Source organism: Panthera pardus, unplaced genomic scaffold (assembly GCF_024362965.1).
Source record: "Panthera pardus isolate Hobbes unplaced genomic scaffold, ASM2436296v1 HiC_scaffold_21, whole genome shotgun sequence".
Classification (NCBI taxonomy): domain Eukaryota; kingdom Metazoa; phylum Chordata; class Mammalia; order Carnivora; family Felidae; genus Panthera; species Panthera pardus.
The window spans coordinates 41021146-41034469 of record NW_026526777.1 but is presented as its reverse complement, the minus strand read 5'-3'; the positions used below and the strand labels follow the sequence as shown (position 1 = coordinate 41034469).

Here is a 13324-nt window from a genome sequence, read left to right as displayed (position 1 = left end):
GAAATAGAGGAGTCAAGGATGACTCAAGATCTGGGGCCTGAAGTAGAAAGATAGAATTAACAGAGATGGAGGGACTACCAAAGGAGTAGGTTTAAGGGGGTATCATGACCCCATTTAGTTAGCTCCATTTTGGATTTATTAAGTTTGAGAAATCCATTATATATCCAAAGGGAGAGGTAGAGTTAGCAGTTGGATACAAGTCTGAGTGCAGAGGAAAAGTCTGGGCCAGAGACATAAATTTGGGAATCAACGGCAACAGAAAATATTTGAAGTCCTGAGACTAGACGAGCCTGCCTAGAGTGTACATAAATAAACAGTAGTAGTAGCAGTAGTAGTAAGGGAAGAAAAAGAAAAAAGAGAGAGAGGAAGAGAAGAGAAAAGAGAGGGGAAAAAAAGGATAGACAGACCCAAGTACTGAGCCCAGGGCATGACTATGTTCAGATATCAGGGAGTTAATTAGGTAAAAAAAAAAAAAAAAAAAAAAAAAATCTGAAAAAGAGTAGCTAGACTCAGGAGGAAAACCAAACACTTAAGGAACCCTAGACGTCAAGTGAAGCGTTTCAAGAAAGAAGTAATCTATCATGTCTAATGTTGCAGGGAGATCAAGATGACAACTGAGAATCAAACACTGGATTTAGCAATGTGGAAGTCACTGATGACCTTGACATTAGCAGTCCACAGAGAAGGCGGAGAAAAACCCAAATAGAAAAGGGTTCAAGAGTGAAAGGGAGGAGAAAAACCAGAGACAATGAGTATAAGGCAACTTTCTGAAGTTGTGCCACAAATAGGAGAGAAACAAGGCAATAACTGAAGAGAGTAGGGCCAAAAGCAGCATTCTTTTGTGATGGCTGAGATAAAAGCATGTTAGCAAACAGTCTGTTGATGGGCATGACCTTGAGGAGAGGGAAAATTTGATGATGCCAAAGAAAGGAAATAAGGACAAAGTGATGTCTTTAAACTTTTACAAGAGTAAATGGAACCTAAAACACAAGTAGATGGGTCAGTCCTAGCTAGAAGCTAATGGACAGAGTTCAACCACCATGAAAGAGAAGGCAGTCTTACTAGACAGACTTTTTTTTTTAATGTTTAGTTTTGAGAGAGATAGCATGAGCAGAGGGAGGGGCAGAAAGAGAGGACAGAGGATCCAAAGTGGGCTCTGTGCTCACAGCAGCAAGCCCCACATGGGGCTTGAACTTACAAACGCTGAGATCACGACCTGAGCCAAAGCTGGACGCTCAAACAACTGATCCACCCAGGTGCCCCAACAGACAGACCCTTTTTTTTTTTTTTTTTTAAGTTTATTTATTTATTTTGAGAGGGACAGAGAAAGCACGAGCAGGATAGGGGCAGAAAGAGAGGGAGAATTCTAAGCAGGCTCTGCGTGGTCAGCACAGAGCCTGACATGGGGCTCAAAGTCATAAAACCACAAGATCATGACTTGAGCTGAAATCAAGAGTTGGATAACAACCAACTGAGCTACCCAGGCACCCCCAGGCAGACTTCTTAAAGAATTCATTGACATACATCATTCTACTGGTCTGTAAAGATATTGACCTATAGAGGTATATTATTATTATCCCTCTTTTACAGATGAGAAAAACACAGGTAGTATATACATAAGTAATAAGAGGCAGAGCAAGAATTTGAACCCTTGTAAGCTAATTCCAAAATCTTTACTCTTAACGATTACATTATACTCCTTTTCCATCTCAGGAAAAAAAGAAAAAAAACCTGAATACACTGTTCCAATAATAATACTAGGAAAACTGGACTGGACACTTAATACCACAAAATATATTAGCAAAATCTCTATGGGGGCTTAGTAGAAAAATCTCAGGCTGTAGAGTCAGACAGAGTTGGCTTTGAATTTTGGCTTCCATTCTCAACTACTCTACCTATAGATACAAACTTGGGGAAATTACTCAGTAAGCCTCCATTTCCACAACTGTAAAACAAAAGTACAGAAGACTACGAATGCTTCATCTTACCCCAAATTGCACTAAGCATTCCATAACATTACAGTATCACCTTCCCATTTCCCTCTTCAACCTTCCATAAATTCCTCCTATTTCCAATTCTCTAAATGTATTCCGTTCCTATAATGTTGATTTTTCTTTCTGCATTTTGCCCTCATGGTAGTATCATCTTATCTGCTGCCTACCAAATTACTGACCATCTCAAAGATCTCAGTCTAGTAGAAGTAAACTTCAACTAGACTCTGCTATGTTTCCTTCAAATCAGACAGGCCTGACTCAGAGAGTCTCTGAGGTTAAAAATAACCTAGTTTCTGTCTCATCAGCCATGTATGCTAATTTTAATCCTGGAGCAGAGCCTAGACGCTAAGAGAGCCTTATGACTGAAACCACAACTACTTTGGTATACCATGCAGTTAAAAAAGGGAAATACCTTTATTTTGGTGACAATTTTAGGTTTAAATATGATGTCAGATAGCATACATGATAAAACATGCAAAATCTAAGAAAGCTCCACTCTCACCTGCAAAGTGAAGTGCTAAGTCTCGATACAGTTCTCGACTCATGTTTTGAAATTCAGCCTCCTGCCACACTTTCCCATCAGGTGTTCGAATCTTGGTCTCTGAAGGATTGAAGCCTAATATATACCAACAATACAAAAGAGTCTTATCAAAGTTGCTTCATAAATTGAGATATAATTAACATAACCATAAAATTCACTGTTTTAAAGAACACAGTTCAATGGTTTTCAGTATACTCACAAAGTTATGGACCTATCAACACTAATTTCCTGTACCCATTAGCAGCCACTCTTCCATCATGCTATTCCCTGGGAACTACTAACCTCCCTTCCACCTTCATGGATTTGCTCATCCTGGAAGTGTCATATAAATAGAATCCTACAATATGTGTGTGACCTTTTGTGTTTGGCGTCTTTCAATTAACATAATGTTTTCAGTCATCATGTAACATGTATCAAAGCTTTCTTCTTTTTTATTGTTGAATGATATTCCATTGCATGAATATATCAACATTTATTTATATATTTATCAGTTGATAAGTACCTGAACAGTTTCTACTTTTTGGCTAGTATTAACAATGTTGCCATGAACATTCATGTACAAGTTTTTGTGTGGACATATGTTTTCAGTTTCCTTGGGTATCATACTTAGGAGTTTGAATTGCTGGGTCATATGGTAACTCCATGTTTAACTTCTGAGGACTGCCAAACCATTTTCTAAAGGAGCTCTACCATTTCACATTCTCACCAGCAATGCATGAGGGTTTCGAATTCTCCACAGCCTCACCAGCACTTGTTATTGTGTTTTTGTTTGTTTCTGTCTTTTTTATTACAGCCATCCTAGTGGTTGTGAATGGTATCTCACTGTGGTTTTGATTTGTGTTTCCCTAAAAACAAATGCTGGTGAGCAGCTTTATACGCTTTTAAAAGAAGGATGCATAATTAGCTACCACATAATGTGCTGACAAATACTGTTGGGAAAAAGTAAGCTTCAGTGAGATGAAGCAATATCCATTTCTTCAAAAGGACTAGAAATGGAGAAGCACTCAATTAAATGATAAACGAATGTCAATCGTAAATTACGGATTTCAGAGAAAGAACTACTCTTCTCAGGAGTAAGAGAGAGACAACACTACTTCTTCCTTTGAAGACAGGCATTAATTGCTACCATCTGTCTGATTTTGCCTATGGCTGAACAAACCGACAAGCTGCTATCTACACAAGCAAAATGCACCCAAGGTGTAGAAAACAGGTCTTTAAAACATACTTGTTCAATCTTGCAACAAACATTACACATGTGCTATTTCCTAGGGATTAACAGTCTGATTTCCTACTTCGAATTTATTTTGGAAGGCTATTTTAAAAAATCATAAAAATGATGAATATGGACGATAACGAGAGTAGTATAAAGATTTCTGTTTTCAGATGGTCTCAACTTATCAAAGAATTGGCACCCAATAAATGTTTGTAAAAATTAAATCAATATAAAGAACAGACTGGAGTAAAAAACTGATAAAAGCACTCTAGAAGTGTTAAATAAAATGCACTGGTAAACTAATTACATGTCTAATAGAAAGGAATCTATTCAGCTTTTAGCACAAGAGCAGAAGTTTAATTTCACGTGACATTTGTGGCAAGGGGCATGCAATTATGCCCATGCAACAAAAAATTTGTAAACGCAGTGTCCAGGCTATTGCAAGCTACAGTTTGTAATAAGAAAGTGTGGCAATCCCATGCAAATCTCTCGCTCTCTCAACTTTTCACCACCATCATCCCCACCCCATCTCTCTGCATTCAACTCTATCATTTTTTCTCCTCTCCTCTTTAGGAAACATTTATCTCCATGGGAGCCTTTCATTATATCTGCATTTTTATTTGTAAGTTAACTTAAAGAAGCTTTCAATATCTACACCAGTTCCCTTTTCTGTCCCCCAATTTTACAGTAGTTCCCCCTTATCCGCTGTTTCACTTTCTGCAGTTTCCATTACACACCTGTCAACCATGGCCCAGGATCAGATGATCAGAAGGCCAATAGTAGCCTCATGCTACGTCACAGTGCCTATGTCATTCATTTCATCTCATCACACAGGGATTTTATCATCTCACAGCATCACAAGAAGAAGGGTGAGTGAGGTCAGTACAATAAGATTTTGAGAGGGGTGTCTGGGTGGCTCAGTTAGTTAAGCGTCCGACTCTAGATTCTGTCTCAGGTCATGATCTAACAGTTCGTGAGTTCGAGCCATGCATCGGGCTCTGCATTGCCAGTATGGAGCCTGCTTGGGATTCTCCCTCTCCCTCTCTCTGCCCCTCCCTAGCTTACAGTAAGTAAATTAACTTAAAAAAAATTTTTTTTTTAACTTAAAGGAAAACTTAAAAAAAAATTAAAGATTTTGAGAGACCACATTCGCTTAACTTTTATTACAGTGTATTGTTATAATTGTTCTAGTTATTTTCGTTAATATGTTACTGTATCTGATTTATAAATTAAACTTTATCATAGGTATGTATGTATGTATGTATAGGGAAAAAATAATATTTATAGGGTTTGGCACTATACAGTTTGAGACATCCACTGGGAGGCTTGGAACGTATCGCCTGAGGATGGGGGGACTACCGTATTTCTATTCTTTGTCCCCTTTTTTCATTACTAGTTGAATTTATTGACTAGAATAAAAAAGCTACTGTGCACTTATGCTCAAGACAGTGTACTAGGCTCTGAAATAAAATAAGGATGATCAATATAAGGTCTTAAACTTCATGGGCATTTACACCAGGGAGAAAAATGTATGCAAACAACTAAGTATAAGACAAAAATCACATAAACACTGTTTGTGTTCACTACTTTTAAATTGAAATTTTAAAGCAGAATCATAGAACACTTTTCATGTCTTTAAATTAAAAAAAAAAAAACAAAAAAAAAACCAGGGGCACCTGGGTGGCTCAGTCATTTAAGTGTCCGACTCTTGATTTCAGCTCAGGTCATAACCTCACAGTTTTTGAGTTTGAGCCCTGCCATCAGGCTCTGCACTGACAGTGTGGAGCCTGCTTGGGATACTCTCTCTCCTCTCGCTCTCTGCCCCTCCTCCACTCACTTTGTGTATCTCTCTCAAAATAAGTATATAAACTTTAAATGAATGAATGAATGAATAAATAAATAAATAAATAACATAAAAAACATAAATGGAAAACCAAGGTTTAGAATGGGTTTAGTATACTAACAACTGCATAAAAAAAGAAAGAAAATAATTAAACACACACATACTATTTGTGTATGCAAAAATTATCTCTGGAAGAATATACGAACTGTTAACACAAGTAATAACCTGAAAGGGGACCAGGGAGCTGCAGAACAAGAGATTTTCCTGGTAAATCCTTTTCATCTTTTGAATTGTGAACCAAGTGAATTTATTACATATTTGAACAAATGAAAGTAAAATGTCACTTTAGAATATAGTATATTTCAATCCTTTTCATTTACATTGGCAAAAAGTTGACAAAAATAGTTTTTCAGTGTTGGGAAAAATAAATCCATTGCTCAGGACGTTGGAAACCATATTGTTATAATTTCACAAATGTATGCTATAGTTCATAAATTAGCCCCCAAAAGTTCTATTTATAAATTTTTTTTAAGTAGGCTTCACTCCCAGGAGGGAGCCCAACGTGGGGCTCAAACCCACAACCCCAGATCAAGATTCAAGCCTAGATCAAGAGTCAGATGCTTAACTGACTGAGCCACCCAGGTGTCCCTATAAAACATTTTAATATGAAAACTAACAGGTTAAAAAATTATTAAATAAAAGGTAAGTGTGAAATCCAATCACCAACTCAGAGGAAGTTAAGATTTTAAGATTTTCACTCAGGTTTGTTCGGGTTGTGTTTGTTTTGTTCCATCCTATTTTTAATTTTTAGATTTTTGTAAATTATTAAATAAAATATGGATTTAGGTTGATCATCTTAACTTTGCCTTACTGGAATAACTTTTGGAATTTCAGAACTTTGATTTCTAGAATAAACACACCTTAAATGTACAATCTTTATTTAATGGATCTGACATTAATATAGCAAAAGTTTTGGATAATCACTATCTCACAACTAACAAGAACATTTGCTATTTGCTCTGTCAACGGTGTGGACAATTACTACATTGTACACAAATGACTAGAAGGATATGAAATAATTTAATTAATAATACAGTAGACCAATCCTGAATAACAAAACAAGTTTTCAGTATTCTAAAGGGAACTGCTCATAATTTTATCACAAATTAGCAAGAATAAAATGCAAATTATCCACCTTTTATCTAATTCACAATTAATTATCATTATCAAAATATAATAAGCAACACAAAATAAAACTGATAATTGCTCTGGGGCACCTAGATGACTCAGTTGGTTGAGTGTCCAACTTAGGCTCAGGTCATGATCTCACGGTTCGTGGGTTCAAGCCCCGCGACGGGCTCTGTGCTGACAGCTCAGAGCCTGCTTCGGATTCTGTGTCTCCCTCTCTCTCTGCCCATCCCCACCTGCTCTCTGTCTCTCATTCTCTCTTTCTCTCAAAAATAAATAATAAACATTAAAAAAATAAAAAAATAATAAAACCGATAATTGCTCTAACCTCACATATAAAATTCATCCTGGAGAAGAAGACCTTAGGACTACAAAAAAACTGCAAAGCTGGTCAGAGAAAAGTTAGACTTGGTAGACAAATACAAAACAAAATTAACTATAGCAAAAACTGTCCTAGTTCGTTAATAACTTAAAATTAACAGAAAAAATGAATCTTGACAATTTTTGATCTTCATACACTTATCTAGAAAAACTGAACTTTGATAAAAGAAAGGCTATGGTAGCAGAAGTTTTAATGACAAAAATCTAACACAGACTGATCTGATCAATGAATCAACTCTTTAATTGAAAACTTTACATGAATAACTCTGTGAAAATAATTTCAGGAACATAAAAATACAATCTCCTTAAAACCACCATATATAAAAACTGGAGTTGGCTACAAAACAGAGATTCTCTTAGAAAAGGATTTTCTCAATGAAAATCTATCTATGTTAGCATAAATCTGATTTAAATATTTGTTTTCTCAAACATGGGGGCGGAGGGGGAATCCCTTACTGTCAAAACTTAAAGCTTCAAATAACAGGATCAAAATATCAGTGCCAAAATATTCTGTAACCAACTGTAACTGGAATTAACTCAATTATAATTTTAAATATTTACTTTTGAAAGAATTCCTAATAACAATCCAAATACAATGGTGGAATAAGAGTAAAATTCTGGCAGTTCTCTAAAAACGACACTAATTCGTATTTTCTCTTTTGTTCAATTTATTAACTATTCAGATGGGGTTCTTCATCTCCTGAGGGACTTGTTAAAAAATCTAATTCTGGGCTCTATACCGAGAAATTCTGATTTAGATCCAGTGTAGCATCCAGGAATCTGTATTTTTAACCTGCACCTTGAATTAATTTCTTAAGCATTTGATTTGAGAATCACACCCTGTTCTAAAGATGACCTTCTCTATTCAAATGCACCCTAGGGAGAAAGGGGGACAAGAAGGCAGGAAGAGAGAAAGATACAAAGACTGACTACAAACCTTTATATGTTGGAGCAGGTGGTGCTGTTGCCACTTTCCTGACTTTTGCTGTCACTGAGTTATCAACATTAACAACCATTACTGGATGGTCAATATGACCCAGATTCTGGCCCCGGCCATTTGTTTCTTCTGAGTGTTCCCACTGTTTCCTAATTCGCTCCTTGAGTTTTTCCAGTTTGACATCATGTTGTCGCTGCTTTAAAATATCTAATCTTTGGGAATTACAAGTACTCGTAGAGGACGGAGAAGAGTCCGTTATCCGTAACACTTTTGGATCAACATCATGGCCCATGTTACTTACAGAAGCCTTCTCATTTCCTTTTGCTCTACTAGGCTTTTCTTCCTCAGTTCTCACAGGACCTGCCATCTTAATCAAACATTCAGAATTTTGCAACGCATCAATTGCTGGTCGATCATTTAAAAACCTAACCACTGTATCATTGATGACAGATGATTGGGAGCTCTCAAAATCACAGCAATGTATGTTCCGTTCTTCTCGATTGCAGATCATCCGGTTCCCACTCTCAGGCTTTTCTTCATTAACATCCACACAATATACATGCTTTGACTCTAGATGGCTAGGACTTATATTGGAAGGTGTGCCATGGATTTCCCTATTATTAAAAAATAATAAGCTTTAAATAAAGAGCACAAAAAACAAACTGAAACCAGTCAAACTGAAAGAATTCTAATATTAGAGATTTTTTAAAAATCTAGAAATTCCAGTAGGTTAAAAAACAAAATGCTCATCACTAACATTAAGATTCAATGCTCAGTGCCCCCTCTATCCAGTTAGATAGCAAATAATCTAAATCATAATGTGCATATGTAAAATAAGAAATATGCAAAACATGGAGAGATTTGCTTAAGAACTCCAGAAAATAGGATTACAATCTGACTTTAGAAATTCACTTGATACCTAGTACCAAAATATGCATTTTATTCCTCTATGAAATCTTAAGTATGGGAAAAAAGTTCTCAAATTCTGTTTGTAACTTCTAAATAATGTACCAAATTAACAAATAGATGGGGAGTACAAATAAAGTGGAGGTATAATAAATATTTTCCTCCAAATAAATGTAGTTAAGTAAAGTTAAACCTCTCTAAACCATAGATCACTTTTTTTGGTAGCTTCAAACTCTGTATAGCACATCTGGAAATTGTGGAGTAAGCAAAGACAGCTAGGCATAGCCAAAGTACATATCACAAAGTCCATATTCTTTATTCATAAAAACATTAACAAAAGTCTTCCTCCAGAGATTATTTTTATTTTATACATCATTCTAATAAGTTATATTTTAGGAACAGAAGTAGTTTATTAAAAGCGAAGTTAATGAAGACAAGTCTCAGCAGTAACAACAGCACATGATTTATAAAAAATAGCCAACAAAATTATAAAATTTGGATCTGCAATGTCTCAAAGAGTAGACATTAGCCACATGCAGCTACTGAGCCCTTGAAATATGGTTAGCCCCAATGGGAGATGTGCTACAATGTAAATTACATACCAGATTCTAAAGACTCAGGATGACAACAGAAAAAGAATGTAAAACATCTTCATGTGTCTGTGTATGTGACTAGTAAAACTGTTTAAATTGTACGTATGGCTCACATTACTGGTTCTATTATACAGCACGGATCTAGATGTTTCATGGAAAGGCACAAAACTCTAAATATCGCAAAAATTCTTAAAGCCATAACTCTGTTGCAGTATAATATGGTAATTATATCTATTGTCAGTCTATGAGTATATGCATTTTTCTAAGGAGATAGTCTGCAGCTTTCACCAAATTCTCACTGGAATCCATGACCCAAAAAACATCAGACCCCGTTCTGAGTGGTTGATTATTAAATAAGATGGGGACTGAGAAATGACTCATGTAGCTTCCACTAGAGATCAAGACTAAATTCAGTTATTTGCACTACCTTTACCAGACCAGAACAATTCATAGTTAGAAGGATTTAGGTATAAAATTAGCAAATGTAAAGAATAAAAGAAAGCATAAAACGATAGTTTGCATATCATGTCACAATCTTAAAAAGGGAAGGACAGTTGATCTTCCCTCCCCACCAGAAAAAGAAAATCGTATTTTTAGTTTTCATTTACTCATTCATTAGATATTTGCTGAATACATAGAAGGGTGTTTATTGTACAATTCTTTCAACTTTTCTATAAATATAAAAATTTTCATAATAAATGTTAGGGAAAAATATTTATGGAATACTTAGTAAATGATAGGCATTACGCTGATGTTTTGGGAATAAGACAGATTTACAGCCTTACATAACTAATGTAATGGTTAGATATGGAATCAAAATATAAAGCAACACGAAAATATATATAACAGAAGTTATATTGTATTATTAGAGCATACAGGAAGGGCTAAATAGGCTGTGGGAATGGAATAGGATAGAAACACATCTGGCAATGTTTCAGATAGAAGGTGCCAAAACCGAAGTTTTGAGTGATGAATGGAGTCAGCCAGGTGAAGGACATTCTATTCACAGCTTCCTTATAGGTACTTTTTCTTATCTTAAAAGATACATAATTTATAAAATTTTAAATATCAAGTAGTATTCTTTTTTTTTTCAAGTAGTATTCTTTGCAAGAAGAATATTAGACTATGAGTAAAGAGTAATTTAGTTTCAATTCCGATAGTGATTATTTTTCTAGGCAAGTTGTTTTTGTGTGGTTAAAGATTTCTGAACTCTGATTATTTTCCACATTTTTCTTTCTCCTTTTACTAAACTATGAACTTTTACACAGATTAATTCCCTGGCCTTCTCCCCTATATTTTCTTCACCATTTTTATCACTTCAACACTAGTGACAACTCACAAATTTACATTCCCAGCCCTCTTTCCACACACATTCCTACCCAAATTTTCAAATGCCTACTGAATATTTTCACTTAGATATTTCAAAACTGCATCAAATCAAATATTGATGTTATAGACTGATATGAACTCATGATCTACCTCTATCTCCCAAATTCTTTATCTCAAATTTAAGAGCACAAACATATACTCAGTAGTATCTAGCACCATCACGAAACTCCTTGATTTACTGGTTGACATTTTACAACACTAAAAATGTTAATGAAACAAAGAAATATAAGGCCCAGTGTTTATCACCTATTACTATTTGCTATACTAACAGCATTAATACTTTTATATCATTAGTAAAATATTCCTCAAGTATAAAATTCTCTAATTTTATCTACTGAAATCCTAAATTATCAGCTAACAAAAATACACATTTTATATTATCCATTCTATCAAAATTCATACATCAATCCTGAACATCTGACAATAAGTTGCTAAAAGGAGCCACTGGCAACAAATTAAAATAAGAAACCAATTCACATTCTCAGTAGGAAAGAAATTTCAGGTAATTGATGAAGAAGAAGAAGAAGAAGAAGAAGAAGAAGAAGAGGAAGGGGGAAGGGGGAAGGGGGAAGGGGAAAGGGGAAGGGGGAAGGGGAAGGGGAAAGGGGAAGGGGAAAGGGAAGGGGAAGGGGAAGGGGAAGGGGAAGGGGAAGGAGAAGGAGAGGAAGAAGAAGAAGAAGAGGAAGAAGAAGAGGAAGGAGGAGGAGGAGGAGGGGAAGGAGGAGGAGGGGAAGAAGAAGGAGAAAACTAAGCTATACAAAGTTCATTATGTAGACAAAGTTCATTATGTAGAACACTTAATCTGAGATATTAATGAAGAAAAAAAAAAAAAAAAAGCCACACTTCCAGAGACTGAATAATCTGTCTGTAGGAAACATATATTACAATGGTGGTAGCCTGGATTCACTACTTCTTCCTCCCAAATATTTAATCTGTGAAAGAGTAGAAAGTCAGTATTTCATCATATATAAGACTTCTGCTCTACATTTTTGGGAAATGAAAAAGGTAATAATACTAGAGCCACAGTGCTATGCAAAACTCAAGAAAATAAACCATAATCTTAATGTAAATATTACAGGCTAATCCTAGTTGATAATTTACTGTTAAACACTAACCTGTAAGAAACCAAAGGTTCACGAAACTCCACGCGGTTATTTTTCCTTATGTTACTCTCCAGGGTGGTAACTCTGAGAGGGCTGCGAGATTTCTCTTTTCGTGATTTTGAAGATTTAGAGGTTGGAGCATTAACCCAAGAGTCATCCAGGAATCTACCATCTGAAGGAAAAGAAAGTCTGTAAGAACACATGATATAATCTACGATTGCCTCTGAATTTGGGTAGTGTTTATGAAAATAAGTATTATTTCTGGCATCTCTAGTTGAATATCATATACGTGTATAGAAAACATTCAAATTAAACTATTACAAACCACTCAATCTATAGAGGAAAAAACTGCATTCTGAACAAAAAAAAATGCAAAACAAATTCTACATACAAAATTCCTTTTGGTCAAAGGCTCTCACTCAAACAAGGAATTATCGAATAAAATCCAACAGACTCACAGGTTTAAAAAAAAAAAAATCACAGTTTTAATGGAAAGTACTAACCTCCAGGTTCTAGTCCACTAATTAAGTAAGAAACCACACAATTACATATATGAAAGGTAACCAGAGAAAGTAATGGCATTGTGTCAATTTACCTATGAGATACATAATTCCAATTATGATTTAACCCCCTAAACAATATGTAAATCTTATTAAATCAACTAAATCTCAAAGTGATATATCTGTGAATTTAAAATACAGACATAATCCCAAAGGCTTAAAATCAAATTCTTATCATGAAAAACAAATGAAAAGTCACTGTCAAAGGTGATGCAATGATGCTAAAGTCCCTCATCAAAAGATAGTGAAAGCATCATCAGTAGTCACTGAATATGAAGCTGCTTCATAACTACTCAGCACCGAAGACAAAACACCTAAATGTGGATGAGGTATGGTCTCTGACAAAAGAGCAAGCAAATATACCAGACTATAAAAGGAAATTAAATTGAAACAAAACATCAAAAATGTAATACATCTGTAATTCTGGAAGCAACAACACACATACCTTTTCTGCTTATTTTTCTGGTAGCACTTGCCGAAGATTTCTTGGTATCCATGACAGAATCAAACACAGCTGTACTTGTAGGGACAACTTCTAATTTGTTTTCAATGTGTCTCAGCTAAAGTTCAAACACCATCACAACAAATAGGTTAATTCTGTATATAAATCCGCTACTACTGATTGACACAGTCACAAATTATATTGTCCGACACCTTTCTCTAAAGTAGGAAAAAT

General features: G+C 35.3%; 1 protein-coding gene across 3 annotated transcripts in view; it reads right to left on the bottom strand.

Moving 5' to 3' along the window:
- Positions 1–13324, bottom strand: part of CEP350 (centrosomal protein 350) — a 154836-nt gene that overhangs the window by 113245 nt on the left and 28267 nt on the right. For all 3 annotated transcript variants that reach the window (XM_053909161.1, XM_019428143.2, XM_053909162.1), the window contains exons 4-7: positions 13094–13208; positions 12101–12260; positions 8098–8711; positions 2497–2610 (exon numbers count right to left, since the gene is read on the bottom strand). In XM_053909161.1, the coding sequence (XP_053765136.1) occupies positions 2497–2610; positions 8098–8711; positions 12101–12260; positions 13094–13208 (1003 nt within the window). The remainder of the gene's footprint in view (positions 1–2496; positions 2611–8097; positions 8712–12100; positions 12261–13093; positions 13209–13324) is intronic.